Source organism: Uranotaenia lowii, chromosome 2 (genome assembly GCF_029784155.1).
Source record: "Uranotaenia lowii strain MFRU-FL chromosome 2, ASM2978415v1, whole genome shotgun sequence".
NCBI classification, from domain to species: domain Eukaryota; kingdom Metazoa; phylum Arthropoda; class Insecta; order Diptera; family Culicidae; genus Uranotaenia; species Uranotaenia lowii.
Window position 1 is genome coordinate 395,216,776 of NC_073692.1, and position 24,727 is coordinate 395,241,502.

Genomic DNA, 24,727 nt, shown 5'->3' on the forward strand with positions numbered 1-24,727 from the left:
TATGCATAGTCCGGGGTGACGATTTTGCTTGTTTATAAAATTTAGGTTTACTTCTTTGCCAGTGAAAAAGAATACAATAAATAAAATAACTTAAAAGGTGTTTTGCCCTCAAAAGAAGTTTTTCGAAAGAAGTGCATACATGTTCAGAATTACAAACCAATTGTTTTAACTTTAAAATTCATTCATGAAATCCTTATTTAACGTATCGACAATGTTGTATTCATGTGACAGATATTTAATACTTGAGAAACCTAAACATCCACTTCGATTAACTGAAATAATGAAAAAATTGGCATGTCAAGAAAAATATTCTGCTGATAAAAAACATTCGTCAAAAAAAATTTTAACTAAAAACTTTTTATTTATGTTTTTTGCCCAAATTTAAGGATTTTAATAAAAAAAAAACCTAATTTGATGAATAAGTTTTTAAAATTTCATAATATGTATTTGTTTTCCGAAAATTACTATTATAATAGAAAAGTAGGGGAGATGAGGGCATAACGAGCACCCAGGGCATAATGAGCACTACCCTTTTCTACGAAAGTACGTATTTTCTTAAACAAATTTTCATGAGCATTTGTTTCGTACTACCTATAGTATTAATTTTTCACAAAAAAAAAGAATCTCCTTATCATCTTTACAGAGATATTTAAAAAAAAAACTAGCTTGGTTCTCAAGTTACGAAAATATTATAATTTTTGAGCACCACGAAATAAGCTCTTATTATCTTAGAATAACCTTGATCTATAATGTATGCACTGCAACATGATGTACAGATTGTTTATCAATTTTTACCATCATAAAATTTTTAATTTTTCACATTTATCAATTTTAAAACACGTTTTTACTTAAATTTGTTGACTAGGGGCATATAGAGCACCATGTTATCGAGGCATAATGAGCATTTTCTGCCGTAGAATCTAGCAGCGAATTAAAATTGATTTATAGCGCCACACCTTGACTAGTTTTCATCCGACGCGACGATTTAGCCTATTGGTAAGGTGTCGGAGAGGTAATCAAAAGACTAGCGTTAGATTTCTGTTCGAGGTGATTTTTTCTCATTTACAATTCATGATCGATTTTTTTATTGTTACATTATACGGCTAGTAGCATCATCTTCCGAACAAAGCACATAATGTATGAGCGTGCGTGAATTGTTTGTATTCTACAAACAGACCTAGATTATTTTGTTATTACTTTTTTTTTATGAATCTACGACTCACCTGACTTCATCGAATTGAATTCGCTGCTAGATTCCCCGGCAGAAAACGCACATCTTGCCCTGATAAATGGTGCCCATACTGCCTCAGGGGGGGTTCTCATTATGCCTCCACAGTGGCTGGTTTTCAGCTTTTGGCAAAAATTTTTAAAAGGCATTTTTTAACGTTTTCATCTAGTTTTTCACGTTTCAGCCCGTTGGGGAATAGACTTTTCAAGTGTCTGAACACGAAACAATAATTTAACCTCCATATTATAGCTATTTTCTATGGTTAAATAACCGTTTTCCTTAAGGTGGCCATTATACCCCCATCTCCCCTACTTTCTTTTTTTTATTCATATCAAGAATAAATTAAATTAAAACTTCACATTTTAAAGTCTTCTTTGCAATTTCAAATTTTGAAGTTTTAGAGAAAAATGACATTTTTATTTTTCAATATTCAGATTAAGTCTTGAAAAAAAATTTTATCAAAGATCAGAATTGTGCTGAACCTGCAATTCAAAATATAAAAAAGATTTGATTATTTTTATTCTTTTAAATCTCCTTTTTCGAATCGATCAGGATTTTGAAAATCATCGATGAAAAGTGAGAAAATTTGTTCGAAGAACAAAGCAACTGCTAAGCTTAATTTAGATCTGTAATGTTTTATAAAATTGTGTATTCTTTCTTTGTTCTACCAATGTTTAAAAACCTATTTAGAACTATTTACTTCTTACCAGTTTTCATTGCTTATAAAATTTAAATTCAAATTTTTGAAAATGAAGGTTTTTTTTCGATATAAGTTTCAATGATGATTGGAGCGAATATGGTTTTTTCAAATATTTTATCTGTAATTATCAAAAATTCCGAAAATAAATTTGCACTTTATTTTGATATCAGGAAGAATTTAATTGAGAAAAATCAATTATGACTGCGATCACTGAACACCTTAAGAACAGAAAAGTCTTCTTTCTTTCCAATCTCAAATCGATTGCACAAGGAAACAAATTTAACATTATTCCTATATTCCAAAAATTTTGAATAGTTCCTCAGCGCTGATCTCCAATAAATATACTTATTTCTATTAGCTAATGTTTCGAGATTACTATTGAAAATGAGTTAATAAATTTAATCTATATATATAAAAAGCAATTATCTGTATGTTTGTTTGTTTGTTTGTTTGTTTGTTTGTCCTCTATAGACTCAGCCGTCTTAAGAGCTAGAGATCTGAAATTTGGCATGGATGCTCATTACGACCAGGAATGATGAAAAATGTTTTTAGATTTTTGGACGACCCCTTCTGAAGGGGGTCGTCCATACAAGACGAATATTGTTTTCACGTTATTGACGTTATTTTCCGTCGGATTGTGATGAAAATTTGCACATGAGTGTTTTGAGAGATGAGCAATCGATTACAGTTATCAAATTTAGGGATAGGGGTTGGCAAAAGGGGTCGTCCATATCCACTGATTTATGTTTTTGCGATATTGGCGTTACTATACATCGGATTGTGATGAAAATTTGCACATGAGTGTTTTGAGAGACGAGCAATCGATTACAGTTATCAAATTAAGGGTCAGGGGTCGTCCATGTCAACTGATTAATGTTTTTGCGATATTGGCGTTATTAAACACCAGATTGTGATGAAAATTAGCACTTTAGTGTTTTGAGGGACGAGCAATCGATTTCAAGTTTCGAATTGCGGATCAGAAGTCGGCTGAAGGAGTCGTCCATACCCAACTTTAATGTTTTTGCGATATTGACGTTATTCTACATTGGAATGAGATGAAAATTGCCGCCTCTTTTGCTTTCAGGCAGGGTTGCCAACATTTATTTTCAAAAATCAGGGAACTTGCGAAATAAAAATCAGGCAAAATCAGGCTACGTAAAAGTAACGGAAATTACGCTCAAAGTGATTGACCTTTTTTTTTTTTTGGTCATCTCTCCACATTTTCACTCCAATATGTCACAACACAGCCTACTTAGATGAATAACTCTACTGCATCAAAGCAATCAAAAGATTCCCTTCAAATCTCTTTTGCAATTAGAATTAACTGGAATCTTTCGATTGCTTTGATTCAGCCACATTTTCACTTTTTCACTTCAGCTATGGTACCTACTCCAGTTCCTTACTACCCATTTTTCATGACATTCACAAAAATCAGGCAAAATCAGGCATATTTTCGAAAATCAGGGAAAATCAATGGCTTATCAGGTTGTCAGGCAGAGCCTCGAAAAATCAGGCAACGCCTGAAAAATCAGGCACATTGGCATCTCTGCTTTCAGGTTTCAAATCTTGACACAGGGGTTGGCAAAAGGGGTTATTATCTTTTCACTGTTTTACGATATTCTCTTGATTGAGCATAGAATTGTAATGAAAATTGACACATGGGAGTTTAACAGAAAAGATAATTGATTTCAGGTGTCAAGTTTTGAATCATGGTCAAAGAAAAGACCGTCCATGTTAGTTGCTCACTGTTTTCGCGATATTGTCGTGATCATGCATCGGATTGAGATAAAATGTTCAGATAAGGGTTATAAACTATGAGCAATTGACTCTAGGTGGACTCTAGACATGTTCCGTGTCAAGGGTCGGCGAAAAGGGCGTCTATATTCACTGTTCACTGTTTTCAAGTTCCTGACGTTATTTTACATATAATTTGAAAAGAAAAAATAGCAGAGGGAGTTTTGAGGAACGTAAAATTGGTTTCAATTTTCGAATTTTGGGCCATGAGACAGAAAAGAGGGTTTCATTGAATGTTCAGTGTTTTGTGCAATAATTTTGTTGGAGGCAGTTAATTGATATCAATTTAAGTGTAAAGGTCAAGCAAAAGAGTCGTGCACATAAACAAATAGTACATGTTTCTGCCATAATGTCTAGATTTTGCAACCGATCGAGAAGAAAACACTCTCACATAAATTTTAATAAAAAGCCAATCAACTGTGTAATTTGAATTTCAAGTAATAGTAATAGTAGCGACTTTAAACATTGTTGAATTTTTTCCCCAAAATTTTCTAAAGAATGTTTCGAATTCATTTTCTAAACTCATTTTGACGTACCAATGATTTAAAGCGAAACGAAGTTCGTACGGGATCAGCTAGTAAATTTAATAAAGTTTAATAAATTTGTGAACATTACTAATACATCGAAAATGAAGGTTTAAATTCAATGATCAAGTTTCCCGAATACCGTGAGTTAATTTGACTTCTAAGAGAATAGTTAAGTAATTTACGGGTTTTTTTGGCAATTTTTATTCAATGCTGCATAATTCGAGAATTTTAACGATTTCGTATATTTTAACCGAATGAAATCTTTGAAGTTGTTCAAAGCATAATTAAAATCGTTTTGTGTCTTCAAGAAAGTTGTTAAATGTGTTTTCAAATTCAAATGTCAGAAAAAGTCGTTATCTTATCTATAAAACTTTCTAAAAATAGTAGAATTTATTTTTTTCAAAGAGTATTTTGGAAACTAAAGTATTTAGAAAAGATATGAATTCTTGATAAGCTGAAGAATAATAATAAGATGAAAAATCTGTATTTATCAACTTGTTCAGTTGCTCAGTTTTCAAAGAAAGATGTTATTTTTTATACTTTTAACTTTTGAAAATTAATTAAATTTTGTTTGCAATCCATTTCATTTTAATCTTTTTTCAAATTTGAATGATGGTTCTAAGTAGCACGATGGTCTAGAAATTCCTACCCCCCCTCCCACCCTCCACGAATCTTTCGCACGGGCCTGGTCTACAGGCATTGTTTCTAAGATAAATTGAGACCCCCTTTTCTTGCCAAAGGAGAGATATAAATTAAGGAGAAGGTCACCCATTTTTTTTTTTAATATCTTGAGAATTTATCGAGCGTGTAGTCATATATGACATACAATCGTTAGTGTCTCGTGACGTTATTTTGTTACAAAATGGTTTTCTATGATAGTTTGAGACCCAAAGTAGCAATTTTATTTTTAAAAAAACTTTTAATCATTTTGAAATTGGATGAAGAATTTTGTGCAAATTTAAAAAAAAAGTTAAATAACTAGGTACCACAAATTCCAATATTTTTTGGAGGTGCGGCAAGGCACATCGAGTCAGCTAGTTCAACATAAAAAATCAATATTTTCTCAAGCATAAAAAATAGTTCTTAGAAAGTGCTAAGCAATCGTTATAAAAAATAAAACACTGTGAGCACAAGTCGAACCTCCAAAAAACTATTTTAAAAGTTAATTCAAAATCACGTTGAATTTTTTTTATCATCGATTTCTGGCCTCAATAAATAAAGCCAATTTTAAGGAAAAATCTAGAATAGTTATAAGAATAAATGAACAACAATTTTATATATTTCCAAATATTTTACACGGCTCTTTAACTCTTTAAAAAATATTTTTTTTGAATTAATATAACAATTATCAAAACTGTACAAAATATAAATTTGAATTCCAATAAAGTTTTGAAGTGTTATTCTGAGTTTGACGAAAGTTTTGCCACAACTAAGTTGAAAAATAATTTAAGCAACTAAGTGCTGAAACATTTCGATATTGAAAACGGTATCAAAAAGTGCTGCTATTGGATTTTCTATTCGTTATCGAAAAGTCCAAAACATGACCTGAATGATCAGAAATATAGAGTCTTTTGCATGGCCGTCCACATGCAGTTATTTGTTAAGATTGGCTTAAAAGAAATTAATTAAATGAGTTTTCTTAATTGGCTTGAAATTCTGTGGAAAAAATTCTTTGCGAATTTAGATATTCTCATAGCATGACAAAACAAACCATTTCTGGTACAACAAATTGCGAAGAATTACGGAAAATCAAATTTCATTACAGTGCAAAATGTTACATATAAAAAAAAGTCTATGCCTTCAACTTTCACGATTTTATGTGCTTGATAAAGAATGTCAACTGAAAAATCCCTGCAAGGGAGATAGGCATTAAAATTTCTGCACCAATTTGTTGGACTAACTCGAACACCGATAGTGACACCGTTTCGAATGCGAAAAACTTCCGCCCCGATTCACGCGCGCCGCGGTAACTTTCGTTTGAAGAGGGGGAGCAGTAAAAAGGAGCGCCGAAACCACTGTCAATTATTTATTCAAAATTTTATTTTAATTAGGAAGCCTCGGAGCACCGGTCCTCCTCGATAACGAAACCAATCACAACAATGAACGCGCCCGAACAAAAACATCCAGGTGAGAAAAGTGCAAGATACCACAAACGAATTGGAATGAAACGAACTGATCTGAAAGCAGCGGAATTACTCTTGGCCGCGCCTGAAGATATGATAGCGATGGAATGAAAAAAAAAAAAGGAAAAACCGTGGCTTTGGAAGTCGTAAAATATTCGATTGATGAGGTGTCTCCTATGCTAGCGCAGATGTTGGCTAGCGTTTTTTCTTCTCTTTTTTTCCGGGGTAATTGGAATCTTTGAACCGGATCGGCATCGGCAGCGTGGCCAAAATTGAAGAAGAATGGATCGCGGCATCCGAATGGTTCAATCAAAGTCTTACCGTTTCGTTTCGAAGGTGCCGCTGCGTTGGCCCAAAAGAACGAAAAATCCTAGCCTTTTCTGAAGAGAAGCTGGCACAGATCAGACTCCGGTTGAGAAGCTGCAATTATCTGAAGAATTTATGGGCGCGTGAAAAATGTTATGGGGTGTCAATACATGTGTTATAATTTCTTCAGAAAGGCATAAAATTCGTTAATTAACGAGAAAGTGGCCAAGGGGTAGAATGAGTTTGAGAAGAATTGACGAAGCACGTGATGGATGATTCGAGGTCGAAGATCAGTTGAAACTAATCTGATAGGAATAATTGAAAGAATTTTTTTAAAAGAAGTATGATGAGACTCGTTTTTATCACAAAACTATAATACAGCGAGAATAAAATCCATTCAGATTGGAATGGACCTTTAGAAGCCAGCGGCTTGGCGTAGTGGTCAAAGCTCAAGTCTTCTACGCCAAGGTTCATGAGATCGAATCCCGGTCATCTCATACATAGTACACTTTCTGTGGTCTAGTGGTTTTAGCATTTGTAAGATGCTAGCCATTATAACTTCGAAAGATGTACGCTTAGAGTTAAGGAAAGAAAATCTCTTCAAAGAAACATGAAGTTTCACTGAGATCCTATGTGTGTGTGCTCGTTTAAAAAAAAAAAAAACAATTTGAACAAAGAACTTTGACAATTTTGATCATTTTACCTTTTTGCAAAAACTGAATTCTGTTTTTTTAAGCGATTCTGTTACGTTTTTCAAACAGATTCTACTGGGAGGAATTTTTTGTTAAGCAAACTATTAAAAACAGAAGAAAATTTCAAGTATTTCCGCAATTAGTATTGGTTTTTTTGTAATAAGGATACAAAGACAAAAACTTTACAGCCTGTTCCTGGTATAAATTAAGTATTAAGTGCACAATCGCCATTTCATCGTCAAGCATTGAACCTACTTATCGTCATTGATAGTGTAAGTTGTTTCGTTATTTGCGAACATGTGCATTTTAATATGACCTTATCGACCCCATGAGTCCTTCGAACGCCCCCCAAATTTTAAAGTTCAGCTCCCGGCCCCCCTAGAAGTGCTCAACGTCTCTGAGAGAGCGGTAGTGATTACATTGAAAATCACTGATAATGAGAGCTTTTTCTCAAGAATTGTTCATGCTTTTTTCCTTAACTTACAATTTTCGTTGAGATAGTGATTCAAAATGAGAAAAATGAGACTTTTAAAATTTATGTTGCTGAATGTGAATCTTAAATTGTGTAATACACTGATTGAACTTTTAGTCTCGAAAGCTTTCAAAAGTACAGTCTACGAGCAATTTAATTAGAAATTATCAGGTCATAAGCAAAAATGTCTACAAGCGGTCAGTTGTAAAAAACTTGCTTTTCGTGGACTTATCTTTTGCCAGCAAAAGCCCTTATCGAAAATTAACACTATTTGATCCACTTTTCAGTGTAAAAAAGTTCACTTTTCAACTCTTAATTGCATAAATTACTATTATGCAACATGTTACAAAATTTGAATTTTTTCCAGCATGGGTCGAACATTTAGAATTAGTTAATAAAAATGATTAGAAAATTGGATCTTACAACGAGTTGCATACACAGTTACGCAAATTATGACATTTGCAGATAACGGTTGTAGTTTTTCTTTCGAAATAAAAAAAAAGTGTCCAAAATGTAGCACTTATTTAACACTGCTTCAAAAACTTGTTCGAAAAGTACTAGTTATTTACTCCTAATTTCGTCAGGAGCTAGATTTTGACAGATTTTTAATTAAAGGCTTTTCTCTTTATTCTATTCTTAATCTGGCGAATGTGGAATGTCAAAGAAATTGGAAAACGATTGTTCTGGACCGAGTGAGTTTTATGGATTATGTTCGTCGAGTTATGTCGTGAGACGGAATACTTTGAAAATAAATAAAAATATTCTTTCTATTCGGTTGCTCAAGCGTTACATTATCTAATTTTTCTATTTTTGATCTTCCAGTTAAGCATATGTTGAGTATTCAAATTATTCTACAAAAGTTATTTTCAATAGAAGTGAATAATAAACTTGAAGGTAGCATTCTAAATCACCTCTTGAATTCATTGTCATCGTTATATAAGAATGGTTTTGAATCATGAAAATACTTACATTTTATTCTAAACATAAAAGGAATCGATGGATGGTTACGATTCTGTTTTTAATGTTTTCGGTAATTCAACTTTTATATTGGCTAATTTTATTCAACTGTTTTTTATCTGTTCAAAACAAGCACTGGAAATTCTCCTGAAATATATTTTTCAACACCCAACTTTCAGTAAATGTTTATATTGTTTCCATGGTGAAAAAACGCCGTGAAGTAAATAAGACATTTCAATTACAGGACACGACAAATAACGTCCTTATTTACGGAAAAAGGATCTACACAAAAGGTTATTTTAAATCCTTTTTCCGTTAAGTAAGAACGTTTTGTGTCGTGTTCAAGGTTGCCGAAAAAAATTTGTGTTTTGGCGGAACAAAATTCTGAATTTCTGTTATTTAACTTCAAAATTCTGTGCTTTTACTTTTAAATTCTGTGTAACGCTATTTCATTGAAAATTCTCGAAAAATTTAGACTTTTTAACATTTTACTTGAGAAAAATCAATAAGTTTTACTAATCTTATCATATTTTTCAAAACTAAACAAAGAAATTCAAAATTTATATTGACATATAAAATTGAAATTTAGGGAGCATATATAAAAAATTAAAAAAAAAAATCTGTGAAATCTGTGAATAATCCAAAAATTCTGTGTTCTCTGTCACAGGTTCTGTGATACAAATTTACTCAAAATTCTGTGAAAATACAGATTTTCTGTAATTTCTGCAACCTTGGTCGTGTCCTGTTTTTCGTCATGTGTTATGTGTATAATTTTTTTTTACTTTTATTATAGACTTTTTAAACACTGAGTGCTCATTCGAGTCTTTTAAAATACTTCAAGCTAATTACATATAAATATTCTTACTTCTACATCTACAAAACTTTATACTTTATTAACATTTAAAAAAAAATTTCTTCTGTTTTTTCAGTATACGCCAAAATTTCTCCTATTTCTCCAATTTCACCTTTCTTCCTTTCCAGCTCGTACAAAATATTATTTGAGTAGAAAAATTTAGGTCAATTTGTTTTTAATATAGTATATCTGAAAGCACAAGCAAAAACTGTCGAAAAATCGTAATTTCCCTACTTTCCAACACTGTGAGTTCTGCAGAGAAAGTAGGCCTTTCTAAAACCTTACTTTGAACTGAATAAAAAACACTTTTGCAATTTCGCTGTTAAATTTCTTTTTTTCTCCAAAACAAAATAAAAAAATGCGAACATTTTAAGCAGTCTGTTTGAGTTGTTTTTGACGATTTTTAATTATTTTTATGAAAGTATTAGTTCTAACTTTCAACTGTCAATTGACGGAAACAATAAAGTAGTTTATTTAGTAAAAGCTTTCATGGCAAGATTCAGGCAAGGAAATAGTAACCAGTTTGTATCTTTCCCGAAAATGTACCAGCGGAAAAACTACAACTATTTACGTACCAAGCGAAATGCGGCGGACCAGGGATGCCATCTACACAGCAAATTTTCAATAGCTGGGAACCAACAAAGTTTTACGGGAATTGCTGCCAGCAATTGCTGGAAAGGAGCAATCTGAAAAATATGCTTTAGGTTCAATAATGTTGGGTTCAAATAGACTCTTTTTACTGCTAAAATTTGTTCTATTTTTTATTCAAAAAAAGGAATATCTGTATTGTTTTGTTTCATTTATTCATTTTGTTCATTCCAAACTATTGTTTTAATATACAAATTTTGACAATTAGGTACATTTTTTCCAGCAGCTAGAAATTCTATCCGTAATGAATCTTCCCGTTACCAGCAGCTGCGTTTTGTCATTCTCGGACCATTATTACGAATTGATTATTCTGGAAAATATTAAAATTCCGACAGTTGTATGGTAAATTTTAAGCAAAAGGATCTACTTACAGATTAGTTTAGTAATGTTAGCTGGTTTCCAGCAAAAATTTTCGCTGTAAATCGAGTCAAAAATTAACTGTGTAGCGACTATATTCCGCCTGAAGCCTTCTCTTCTTGATGGATCCTGTCCACGGAAGCCAAATCACAGTCAGCACGCACTTTAAAAGTGTTAAAATTGGTTAAGACCAGTGACCAGAAACCTTTAAGGTTAGAAAAACCTGGAACCACAAATTTTCATAATTTATAACTTTGTAAGAGCCATATTAAAGATTTTTTTTTGACAATATTGTATTCCGACATGATCATAAATGTAAAAAAAAAACTTTAAAACCACTAGAGGTCAGACCAAAATGACCTTTGAAGGTTAAATTATCTTGAATAAAAATCATCATTAATGAAGGGTTGTTTTTCTAACTCTGGGATATTTCTATTATTTTTTTTACTATTCTGAAAGAGGATATGAATAAGTTTTCGGATGATCCAGTTTTAAAGCTTTTTTTTGGTAGGCATCAATTTTAACTACGTGTAGCAAAAAAAATACACCTCAAATTTAACTTATTGCCCTGCAATATGCGTAAAAGAAAAATATGAACACAGTAACATAAAGTGAAAGTAGCGTAGAAACCAATAAATAATTTGGTTTAATACAACCAAATTCGTACATGATTTAACTAACTAAAACGTTTACGAATGATAACTATTTTTTCAAATTTTTAGCAGTATTTAAATAGTCATGTGTTAGACAAAATTTATTACCGATATTCCTATTGAAAATGCAAAACATTTGACATCTCCAAGTTTCATTCAATCATACTAAAAGCTCAGAAATACAAGCTTAAAATCAACTAAAATTTTTAAGTCGAAAATTGTATCTTTCAAAATAATGTTCATATATCATTTGGAAATTAAAATTTGTCCAAAATTATGGCTCTAGCGAACATTCCTTCAATTTATGTACCCAAATGAATAATTAAATTCAATACATTAAAATTATTCCTTCAGTGATTGCTGAAGCTTAAAATACTGAAAAAAGTATCGGTGGTTGGACCATATTAAATCAGTAATTCTGTGATATGATAGGCTTAATTGTGAAAAATATTAAGGGATCAATACGTTTAAATGGCAAGATTATTATCAGGATATTTTCATGGAAAAAGGTTCTTAGCACAAAAGATTGTAAAAAATATTTATAGGTTCAACAATAAAAGTTGGAAAAATAGAGAAAATAATATACGATAAAAATAGAATGCTTTTTTGGTTCTGAGATTGAAAAATTTCTATAAGAGAAGTGACAAAAAAATATTTTACTAGTTCATCTAGTTGACTAATAAACACGCCTAACTTCTTCCTGCAAAATAAAAAAGCTGAACGCCATAAAAATAAGCAAAATACGGTGGTCAAATCATGAGCAAAATATTGGAACCGCTAGCGGGGCGATATTTTCAAAAATAACGTGAAGGACAGCCAAATGAAATCTATAGCGAGCATCGGCAGGTTTTCAGCAACAAACTTTTCATTGACCGGTCTCGCTTGGATGATCCAGAGATATGAACAATTACTAACAAATTGAAATTGGAAATTGGATCAAAACATAGTACATTTCAGCGAAACTTGTGGTTGGATCTGGAAGGGTGCAATTGTTCGAAAAAGTAGGAGGAAAGATTAAAAGACAAATATGATCATCATCATCAATTTTCATCCATGCATTCCAAAGTTATCCACAAAACAAAATGTTGCATTTTATTCCAATACACTCCTTATACGGAAGTCTTAGTAGCTAGTGGAAATAAGAAATTGATCATCAAGTAGATGATCAATTTTTTCCCCTTTATGTCATAGGGTGTTTCAAATTATATCCTTGAAATCAAAATAACTGAAGAAGAACTGTCACTTTTTTCTAGTTTTATAAGCTATTACTCGACAAAATTCAAAAATATATTGTGGACTGATTGATTTGTTAAAATTTGATTTAGCATAAATCTTGATCCTACGTTTCACAAAATTAATAACTTGCAACAGTTTTAGTTCCCAACTGTTTAAAATAAACACCATGCAATGAAGTATAATTTGATTTTTTTAAAGCGTTTAGCAAAATTCAAACGTGGTAAGGCTTTCCATTCTGGTGAATATTAACTCATAAATTGCCAAAAAGTTCGAAACGAAAATTCGAACGAAAATTCTGTGTTCCGTATTTTAAGAATCTGAGGATGCAAAAAGGTGTCAAATTACGTCAACTTTCAATGGTCTTTTCAAAATTTAGCTGGTGTGACTTAATTAGTTTTGACGGTTTATTGATTAAAAAGCACCACTTTTTTATATTTTTAATTGTCATGATCTAAAAAGTTGCATAAAGTCCAAAACTATCAATTTAATGAAAATCGGTTGAGAAAATAGAGAAATATAGTGGTTTAAGTCAGGAGTATCTAATTGACGCTCCTGGGACTCTATCTGGTAAAAATTTCTGAGAAGGATTGGGGTGAAATGATGTTTCGAAAAGTTGTTTAGGTCTGTCAAAATCGGCTTAAAATGACTGGGGTTTTCAACGTTTTAATCGGATACATTCAAATGGCGGACCATGTTTTCATCAATAAAAGTTTGAGAATTAAAAACAGTTATTGAAACAACTCTTTTTTACTGATGTTTGACAGAATAGTCCAACAATTTTAACTAAAGGAACTGGAGCAATTTCTTCCCTTCAATGGTCTGTGAACATGATGAATATGGCAAAGAAAACAAAATTTAAAATCTAATGCGTTCCATAAGCATACTTGGAAAAGCAGACAACTCAACCACTCCATATGGAAGCTTATACATATCTTCCCGCAGCATCACCGAAAAAGGGGGCGGTAATGCTTAGAAAGGTGCTCCTATGAGACTGCCAGGTCACGATATTGGCTTTCACTCCGAGGTCCGAGGGCATGACCTGTCGCCTTCATTCATCGACTCTGCGGCTGAGTGGTGGCTCCAACAGAATCACGTAAGGAGGAGTAGTAGAAGACGTTTTGGGTCCGGACCCTCATTGGGCCTTTGGATTGTCCAGGTCCACGGGGATGAGATGACTTGCCGATATCTGGCTGAATGTTGCTGTTGTTGTTGTTCGGTCGCACTTTCTCGAAATTACTTTCGCATGTGGCACACGACGCTTCTCTATCACCTGATCGGTGATTACAATAGCAACCACTAGTCACCAGTTTGAGTCATGAGTCGACGGAATTCCTTTGCTTTCCTATTTTGGCTTTGCACCGATCGAATTTGCTGTAATCTATGAAGTTAAACGATTGGAGGATTATCTCTTAGATTGGTTGGTGATTTATTGGGAGACAAAACATTCCTAGAGAGAAATGGTTTCATCGGTTTATTTTCTGCGTCATTACGTAAAAATAATGGTTTTCGAAGAAGTTTTGAAGGTGTTTAAAAATAAAAATCCATCTTTAAGCTGTTCTACCAAAATCTAGAAGGTAATTAGATTTGATTTAAATCTTTTTTCCAGCACAAAAAAACAAACTAGGGGAAAACTGGTTGACAAATGTTCAACCAGAGTGAAGTGGATTCAAGATTTGACTGGCACGCGATAGATAGCGAAGAGAACGCATCTTACGAGACGGGCGCCAATGGGATAGCAGAAGTTCATCAATCAAAATTAAGAAAAGCCGTCGGACGTTATTTTGTGGGCGAGTGTCACTACCAAGCTGTTGATTGTGAGTAGACTGCAAGTTAATGTTTTGGGGTAATTTAAGTTGGTTTTCCATGAAACCGAAAATCCAAGGGAGTAAGCGGTTGAGCACGTTTAGGTAATTGTGGATAAATAACTCGTAGGTGCTTTAGGTGCTTAGGTGCTTGAAGAAAGTTTAGGATTAAGACTATCTTGAAGAGTTACATTGGTCAATTCGCATTAAATTGGATGCTAATCGAGAGTTGTTTTTTAATTAGATATGCTGAATTCTAAAAATTTGGGAAAATTAGTTCAATTGGTAAAGACCCTGCCTCCTGATCCGTTGTCTGCGAGTTTGAGCGCAAGAGTAAACATCTAACACAGTTTTACCGGTCAAGATTTACAATTATTATCCATCAACTGAAGCCGCGTGTGACATAAAGGAGGTGATGGGGTACCGTCCAAGCCCTTGCTTGGAGTTCTTAGTGGACTGTATTGACCTGACCTTCGGTTCCTGATGGGTTGGGGTGATTCCGTAGGGAATGAGTAGTGGGCGATCTTGAAGCAATTTCCTCTGCGGCGGCAATTAATAACTCCGATGTTTACATAAGCACAATTTATTTACAGCAAAATGACATTTATTTGGATCGAAAAATGACTACATTTAAAACAAATTTATTCGCTACTGTTTACTACATATATTCTTAAGGTAAGTGACTTGCTTCAACGACTCTATTCTTCTAAGTGACAATATTACATAAAACTAAAATGGAGATTGTAGATTCATATTTTCTTCGTCTTCATAACAGATTTCTAGTAGTTTTTCCACCAATCAGATGTTCTGTAATTTCGTGTGAGCTTTGATGATTGCGATCAACGTTGATTCGTGATGACTCTCTGCTTCGTGGGTTTTATGCAAAATAGGGTCTTCCAGCATTGAACGTAGTGCCTCAACATCCCGGCCCATCCTGAAATCGCTCGACTTTCTGAAAATAGATAAAAAGAATCTCGCGAACACAAGGGTGGGGGCTACTGATCGATTTGACCTTCCGAGACACTTGCTTGATTGAGAGCTGGTTGATACGCTGCAGGCAAAAGGCAAAGTTTCTCCACTGGTCGCGTAGATGATCCTGTAACTGTCTTCAATGTGACGACTCTTACAACTCCATCTGCTCCTGGAAACACTCGCTCTACTCGACCCATCTTCCAACGACTCGGAGCTACATTATCGTCCTTGATAATCACCAATTGTCCAACCTTGATTTCTATCGGCGACCTCCATCTCTTGAAACGTCCTTGTAGCTGTGTCAAATATTCGACTCTCCATCGGTCCCAAAAGAGTTGAAGTCTTTTCTGTAAACCATGGATATTGTTCAACCTATTAATGGACACCTCGCTATAATCCTTCTCTGGCAACTGTAAAGGCTCGCCAATGAGGAAATGTCCCGGAGTAAGAGGTTCGAGGTTATCTGGATCATCCGTCAAAGCTGTTATTGTTCTAGAGTTGAGACAGTTTTCTACCTGTACCAAAAGCGTATTCATGTCCTCGAACGAAACAGCGAACTGTCCAAGAACCTTCAACAAATGTTTTTTAGCGGACCTTACAGCTGCTTCCCAAAGTCCTCCAAAGTGAGATGCTGCTGGTGGGATGAAATGCCATTGAATATGATCGTTAGCACATTGCTTGGAAACGGCTTCTTGGTGTTGTTTACTGCGAAGTAGCTTGATCAGTTCTCTTAAATAATTCCGTGCTCCAACGAAGTTCGTTCCATTGTCCGAAAAAATGTCGGAACAATGTCCTCTTCTACCCGTGAAACGACGCAAGGCTTGGAGAAAGCGTTCCGTGGATAAATCCGATACCAGCTCCAGATGTACCGCCTTCGTACAAAGGCAGATAAAAACTGCTACATAAGCCTTCACCGCCGGTTTTCTGGGTGCTGGGCGAATAAAAACAGGCCCGAAATAATCAACACCTGTCCTTAAAAATGCTCTAGCAAAGGTGACCCGTGCTTGAGGTAGTTCTCCCATAAATTGTTCGATCGGGGTTGGTTTTGATCGAAAACACTTCATGCAATTATGTACTACCTGTCGCGGAACATTTCTGCCTCCAAGTGGCCAATACTTCAACCTTACTGTACTAAGTAATAATTGCGAACCAGCGTGTAGAAGTTTGATGTGGTAATGTTCAAATAACAGCGTTGTAAACGGGTGTCTTGCTGGTAACACTATCGGGTGCTTCGTATCCTCCGATTCCAAAGATCTGTCTAATCTTCCTCCAACGCGGATCAGGCCGTCCGACGATATTCGCGGGGTGAACCATCTCAGCGGTGAACTTCGATGAATAGCTTCGTTTTTAGTTAAGGCGTTCCACTCAGCGGGAAACGACTCTTGTTGTATACGGCGGATAATGACAAATTCTGCTTCTTTCAATTCCTCGACTGTCAGTAAACTGCTGGGGTTTGGTTCCGATTTTCTCAGTATACGCATAAGCCGCATCCAGTAAGCGGTACTGCGTATAATTTGGGTAAAGGACGAGAATTTTCCCACATACTCCTCGCCAAAATGTGTTACACAACTGGTGGCTGGGTGAGCGGAACGTCGAACTTCCTCTTCGGCCAATTGTGACTCCAGGCTTCTTGTCTGCTCCGGGAAATGATTTTGCCCTAACCATTCAGGGCCCTTCCACCAAAGATTGCATCCCTCTATCTGCTCTGGGTCCATACCGCGTGAGATGAGGTCTGCTGGATTCTGCAAGCCAGGAACATGTCTCCATGAATAGTTTTCGGTGAGTGTTTGTATTTTCGCAACACGGTTGGCAACGAATGTCGACCATGTCGCCGGGATTGCCTTCAACCATTGAAGAACACAAGTTGAATCCGTCCAAAAGTGCATGTCAAGTTCCAGTTTTATTGCTGCCCGGACCTTGCTGGATAGTTCCGCTGCCAAAAGTGCTCCACAAAGCTCCAGTCTCGGAATAGATTGGCATTTTAACGGTGCCACCTTCGATTTCGATGCTAGCAGACACACGAGAAACTTTCCTTCGACGTCAACACTTCTTATGTATGCGCATGCTCCATAAGCGCGCTCCGATGCATCCGAGAACAAATGTAATTCCACCTGAATTGCATTAGGAATGATTGCACATCGTTGAATTTTCAGATCGTTGAGGACTGGTAGTTGACGATAGAAATTCCGCCATTCCTGTTCTACGTTAATCGGCACTGGGTTATCCCAGCCCAATCTTTCACCGTCATCCTGTAGACGCCACAAACGTTGCATAAAAATTTTTGCACTTGCTGTAACTGCTCCAACGAGTCCTAGAGGATCAAACAGCATAGCAATAGCTGACAGGATCTTTCGTTTGGATAACCGTTCATCCGTCGGAACTTCTTCAATGGTGAAATTAAACCGGAAATAATCGGTGCGTGGCTGCCATACAAGTCCTAAAGTTTTCACCGCTGGGTCTGGGTCTAAGTTGATCTCTTCGGTTTGCTGTAGGGCTTGGTCATCGGGATCAACCTCTCTCAGGGCCGCTGTTGAGTTAGATGCAAACTTCCTTAGACGAAAGCCACCACTATTGGTTAGTTTGATGAGATCACCACACAATTTGATAGCATCTTCTTCCAAATCCGTACCCGTGATTACATCGTCCATGTAAACATCTTCTTCTAAGGCCCTTGATGCTGCTGGGAATCGATGATGTTCGTCGGTGGCTAGTTGTTTTAGTGTTCTGGTCGCTAAGAATGGCGCCGGTTTCGTACCATACGTTACGGTAGCCAATTCAAAAGTTTCCACCTCCTTCTTAGGGCCTGCTCTCCACAGGATGCTTTGCCAAGGCATGTCCGCTTCGTGAATTCCGATCTGTCTGAACATTTTTTCAATATCCGCAACTACCATGATTTGTTTCATCCGACTACGCAGTATGAGAGCACGAAGCTCGTCCTGGATTACGGGTCCAACCAATAATGCCTCATTTAGGGATATGCCGCTGCTACTTTTAGCCGATGCGTCGAACACAACTCGTACCTTGGTGGTTGTGCTAGCCTGTTTGATAACTGGATGATGAGGAAGATAAAACCGCTTTTCTGGACCCACATTCGCCCTGCGCATGTGTCCAAGCTCCAAGTATTCCTCCATAAAACCTTGGTAGTGTTGACGTAGTTCTGGGTCCTTTTCCAATCTACGTTCCAGGGATTGAAGTCGACGGAGAGCCATCTCTCGTGATTCGCCAATGTTTGCCAACACCTTCTCGTCCTTCGGTAGTGTAACGGTGTATCGCCCAGTAGAACTTCTGTACATGGTTAGAGCAAACTGCGCCTCGCAGCGTTGCTCTTCCGGGGAATAATTGTTTGGAGACCCTATCTCCTCACAAGACCAAAAACGAGTTAGAAGTTCATCCAGATCCACCTTGGAAGCCGTATTACAGATGATGCGTGACGAAGAAGCTTGACTTTCTACCGAACCTGTCACCAACCAGCCAAACACTGATTCAATCAGCATGGGCAAACCTTCGCCCAACGGAATTTTGGTCTGACTCGGGAAAAATGCAAAGAAATGCTGTATTCCTAGCACCATATCCAATGAAGTTGATTTGAAAAACGCTGGGTCTGCAAGTTCCACGCCCTGCGGGAAATGCCACGAAGAGATTGTCACGTTTGTTGTCGGCAGATCCGCGGTAACCTTGGGTAATAACAAGAAATCCATCGGCTGTGCAAAGTTCGATGTTCTTGACCGTACGACCGCTGACACCTGATGCTTGACCGTGGTATTTGAATGACCGATTCCAAGAACAGAAATGTTCGACCGTTTTCGAGACACCTTCATAAGCTGACAGAGCCCTTCTGTCATGAAGTTGCACTCAGAGCCTGAATCCAATAAAGCTCTTGCCTGGAACACCTTGCCTGCATCGTCTTCCACTAAGACGACAGCTGTAGCTAGCAGAACGGTTGAGGAATGACTTCTTGCCATGTTCGATGAAACGGATCCTGAATTGACGGCTGAGGTGGTTGCTGAAGCGGATGGATTACTGTTGGCAGCAGATGCGAAAGGTTGCGATGGGCGAGTATAGTTGTTTCCTGCACTGTCGTCGCGAAAGCAGACTAGCGTATGGTGTTTCCCTCTACATTTGCGACAAACCTGGTTCGATCTGCAGTCCGAAGCTTGATGGCCACGCCGAAAACAGTTTCTGCATAGGGAATTTTGTCGCAGCAGCTTGTCTCGAGCCGAAGCACTCAACTTCAGGAACGTAGGGCATGTGTACAGCAAATGGGATTCCGGGCAGGCAATGCAGCTTCCGACCGTCATCTGAGCTGCAGCGTGACTCGTTCGGGAAACGTTTTTCTTCGTCCATTGGAAGACCACCTGTTTGTTCTCGAACGGCTTCGATGGGAGCGACGATAATATTTTCACACGGGTTTGTAGAAATTGGGTAAGATCTATCACCTTGTCTTGGTTCTGGTTGGCGCTATGTTCTTCCCACGCACGGCGTGTGATCGGATCCAACCTGGAGCACAACATTTCTGATAACAGTAGGTCCTTGTATTCCTCCGGCTTTACTAACTGATCCAAGGTCTGTACGACGCGTTCGAACCCCTCTAGTAAAGTTTGTAGGTCAGAGGCCGACTCCTTGGACACCTTTGGTAGTTTAAACAGGTTCCCAACCTGCCTGCGCTTTAACACCTTGCTATCATTATACCTGGTCATCAAAATATCCCATGCCACTGGATAGTTTGCCCTTGTAAGTGACAATGGATCAATGAGAGCCCTTGCTTCTCCCGCGAGACATCCTTTCAGGTAATGAAATTTCTCTATTTCCGGTAGGTCAGCCTTGGTGTGAATCAGTGATAGGTAGAGGTCCCGAAAACTCAGCCACTGGTCGATATTGCCGTCAAAGGTTTGTATTTTTATCTGCGGCAACCTGACGTGCTCGATGGTTGGTTGCATCGATGAATCCATGATTCTGGTAGAGTGTAGGACGCTGGTGCTGGCTTCCAATTGCTTAATACGTTCCAACATAGATGCCTTAGCATTATAGTATTTTGAAGTGAAGTCTTGCCTAATATTGGAACACGTATTTTCCTTCGATGAGTATTCTTCATGCATCTCAACATCCATCAAAGTGTCGTTCATTCGATCCCACAGCTCGTCTAACTTTTCCATTCTAACATTTATTTGTTGAACCGAAGTAACTTCACCCAAAGTGCTCGCAAAAGTGGTAATCGATTTAAACATCTCCATCAACGCCTTCACCTTCGTTTGGAGATTCCGCAGTGGTGGGTTCTTCGACGAAGAACTCGTGGTAGCAGTCGTGGCCATGGTTCCAGTTCACAAACACGAGATTCACAGTAAAATACACCAGTGATTAGAATTTGAATCTACGTCTAGCTTCGGCAAGGAATATACACTGTAGAGCTTAACTTACTTTAAAGAAAAAATCGTTGCGCCCCTCTACAGGTATGATCTTCCAAAATTCGAATACGGGAATACGCTCATAAATATATTAAGGCGTGGGATTACGCGTTGAATTACTCCTTTGTAAACGTTTGACGGTGGTTGCAGTATCTCAGGATCGATCAGACAATTTTGATGGTTGGCGAGAATATGATATTGTTGTAATATTTAAATTCATCCAAGCTTCGGCATAGAACATACACTGTAGAGCATAACTTACTTTAAAGAAAAAATCGTTGCGCCTCTCTACAGGTATGATCTTCCAAAACCAGCAAATCGGCTCTCCAGATGCGTAGGAGTACGGCTGTAGCTCGGTCTACGCGAGCCAAAATTGTTGCGCCTCAGTTTATGATTACAGTTGCTCGGAACGATCAGTTTGGGACGTGTTTGGCGAGGATAATATATGGATGTAGTATTTGTATTTATTTTAAGCTTCGGCAGGACGTATACTAACGGTTCTACTAACCTAACCGAAAAAATAGCTGCGCTCAATAAATCCAAATTGCAGATGAAACCAAAAATCTGCACAACGGTGTACTCGAAAAACCAAATATAGTACATACAAGTCGGAAATGCACTAGTAGGCAACTTCCCACATTGAATTCATTCATAAAAACTCGGCGCACCAAACGATTGTGTTCGTGAGATGATATGGAAACAGTTCAGTTTCTTTCCAAGTCCAGCAATGGCCGGTAATTTAATCGAATCGGTAGTTCAAAATTCCACTAACCTGGCCGAAAAGGTGGTGATGCGCGTCGAGCTAGTTCTTGGTTGATTGCGGTTGAATCGGGGACCAAGTGCTCGCTGGAAGTTTTCGACGGGAATCGTTATCGAAGCCGGTAAGTCAATCGAAATAAAGATGACCGTGAAAATTAGTGATGGCGACCTTGGTGCTATGGGGCTCCTTTCTTCGACGATGCAAAGTGATGACGTCACCAATATTGTCGAACCCAAGTCCTCACTTGTGGAATCGATCGATGACGTCACGCTCGGTTTTAGTGGTGGTGATCAATCTCCAAGTTAATCGGTGGTTGTGATGATGCTCGATCACAATCGTTCCTCGGTAGTGGTGATAATACTCGATCGCGATCTATCCTCGGTGGTGGTGATGATGCTCGATCACGATCGTTCCTCAGTGGTGGTCAGCGTTGCCAGATTGAAAACCGCTCAAGTCCGTAGATTTGACGAAAATCGAAAAATGTACTGTTTTCGGGTAAATAAAACTTGATGACCTTTTTTTTTTTTTTGGTCGTCAGGTAGAATTTTCATTTATCCGCAGAAATGCTGAAAATCCGTAGATTTGGAGCATCGATCCGTAGCTCCGTAGAAATGGTCAAAATCCGTAGAACTACGGAGAAATCCGTAGATCTGGCAAGGCTGGTGGTGGTGATCTTCCCCGATACCAAACAGCTCTTCGGTGGTTGTGATATCACTGAGTTGCTGGTGTAGCAATACAGCGAATAGAGTGTGAAGCTCGAAGTCGGTGTTTACATATGAAAGGCAAAGGCAATAGATGTAGCATTCATCGCGAGTCCAAGGATCGACTGAACATAAACTGTCGTGTAAGTTATTTACCTGGGAAACCAGTGTGTCCGGCTGGAATACACGAAACGGGGTCCAGTTGATGTTCGGCGACCTTCTCGCGCTCCAAAGTATATCCGAACGAAAAGTCTACGGTGCAGTTGATTAATTGGAAGTGAGTGTCGGTCAACTCCCAAAACCGAGGCGATAGAAGAAGAATAGTGCTAAACGCAACGTTTGAAGTGATAAACGGCGATAGCGTGGGATTCTTCTTCCTCCGTGAGTAGCGAAAACCAGTGAGTTGATCGTGAGCTAGTGGCGGTTATGCGATGATTTTGAGTTGGGTTTTGTGCTGTCCTTCCAATGGCGGTTGCAAGCAGAAATTACTTCTTCCCGGAGGCGGTGGGTGATCCGGTTCGATTGGACCAAATGATGGGGTACCGTCCAAGCCCTTGCTTGGAGTTCTTAGTGGACTGTATTGACCTGACCTTCGGTTCCTGATGGGTTGGGGTGATTCCGTAGGGAATGAGTAGTGGGCGATCTTGAAGCAATTTCCTCTGCGGCGGCAATTAATAACTCCGATGTTTACATAAGCACAATTTATTTACAGCAAAATGACATTTATTTGGATCGAAAAATGACTACATTTAAAACAAATTTATTCGCTACTGTTTACTACATATATTCTTAAGGTAAGTGACTTGCTTCAACGACTCTATTCTTCTAAGTGACAATATTACATAAAACTAAAATGGAGATTGTAGATTCATATTTTCTTCGTCTTCATAACAGATTTCTAGTAGTTTTTCCACCAATCAGATGTTCTGTAATTTCGTGTGAGCTTTGATGATTGCGATCAACGTTGATTCGTGATGACTCTCTGCTTCGTGGGTTTTATGCAAAATAGGGTCTTCCAGCATTGAACGTAGTGCCTTAACAGGAGGTAAACCGACAATAATCAAAACAGCGAATAAAATAAAACAAACGGTTCAAAAGATCAATGAGACCAAGAAACCTACAGTAGGTGGATATGTTATGAATTAAAAAAGTTGTTTATCCTGTAAAATCAGAAAAAGTCGCTTTTCAAAACCATCTGCATAAGGTTTCAATTCGAAGAATTAATTGTTAGCTAATAGACTGCTTAAATTTTGTATGTAAGACTTTTGTATCTGGTGACTCATAATGGATGGTAACCCTATTTCTTTGCAAATGATGGATTTTATGTACATTATTTCGTTAAAACATTTCATGCTCTTAAATAATATAGAAGATTCCTTATCATCCTCATAATCTAAACCTGACAAAAGCCTCCCTACGAAAGCTTCATTGAATCGTAATAATCGAATGAACTTTTGCAACAAAGATAAACGTCGCAATCGCCATCGCTTTATCTACCGCTGGTTTTCAGCTTCCCCACTCTCGGCGGGTGGCATTCGAATCGCGTGCTGAGTTCTACCAATATCACAGTCATCTGCCTTTATTGGTCATTTCATGACCATAACTCAGCAAATAGGTTTTTACCTTTAGCAGCATCCACCACCAAGTGACAACCCCCTGCCTATCCACCTGACATCAACCGGTGCTAAGAAAAAGCAGAAAAGAAGTTCATTTATGCTTCTTATATGTATATGTAACATCCAGCTGTGCTGTGGAAGTGACTTTGAATTGTTCAGACTCATCATCTGGGTCTCTCGGAAGAACGAGACAAAGTCCATCTATGGAGCAATGAAAAATATTACAGAAAACTCTCTGGATCGCCCGGTCTTCGGTGCTCAGATTGAAGGGCTCCGTGTGTTATGTTTAGTTTATGTAGTTCCTGGTAGTGAATGGATGGCACACGTTAAGAAGATACTTTAATCTAGAAATTGTTGATATGGCCTGGCGCACTTCCCAGTGGGTGTCCGTTTCATCGGGCTCTGATTGCAAATGTTTTTGAGAAAGAACCGAAAAAAGCATGCCGTTTCCAATGAATGGTTGAGATATGCATAATCGTTTTAAAATGAGGTGTTTTCAATGGAAATGTATATCATATCGACCTTCAAAGTGTAATCTTTTAAAAAGGTCCAAAAGCCGTAATATTGATATGCTAAAATTTTTTTTAATAAACTTTCATTCAACAGCTCATTAAACACTTTTTTTTCACCTCCTAGCGTACACTGCACAGTGGTGCAGAACACCAATCTAGCTGTACGAAATTAATAGCGCCCAGGGATGAAGAGATAGACATTTGATGTCTTCAGCAACATTGTTCAGTTTTACAAGGAGCATATTCTAGTATCAAAATTTTTGCCGAGGGGTCCACCGATAGCGAGATAAAAATGCTTACTTTTTTGTTTTTCAAATTAGGGCTTTGATGTCTTCGACAAAGTTGTTTATCTGAACAAAATACATAAGTTTGTTCAATATGTCAAAGTCCTATCACATCACCCTCAGGAGTTACAG

At 37.3% G+C, this 24,727-nt stretch overlaps 1 protein-coding gene across 1 annotated transcript; it reads right to left on the minus strand.

Annotated features, from left to right (window-relative positions):
• Positions 1–15,343: 15,343 nt before the first annotated feature.
• On the minus strand, positions 15,344–20,629 carry LOC129743299 (uncharacterized). The gene has a single exon (XM_055735285.1). The coding sequence runs from the start codon at positions 20,627–20,629 to the stop codon at positions 15,344–15,346; it is 5,286 nt and encodes a 1,761-aa protein (XP_055591260.1).
• Between the last annotated feature and the right edge of the window lie 4,098 nt (positions 20,630–24,727).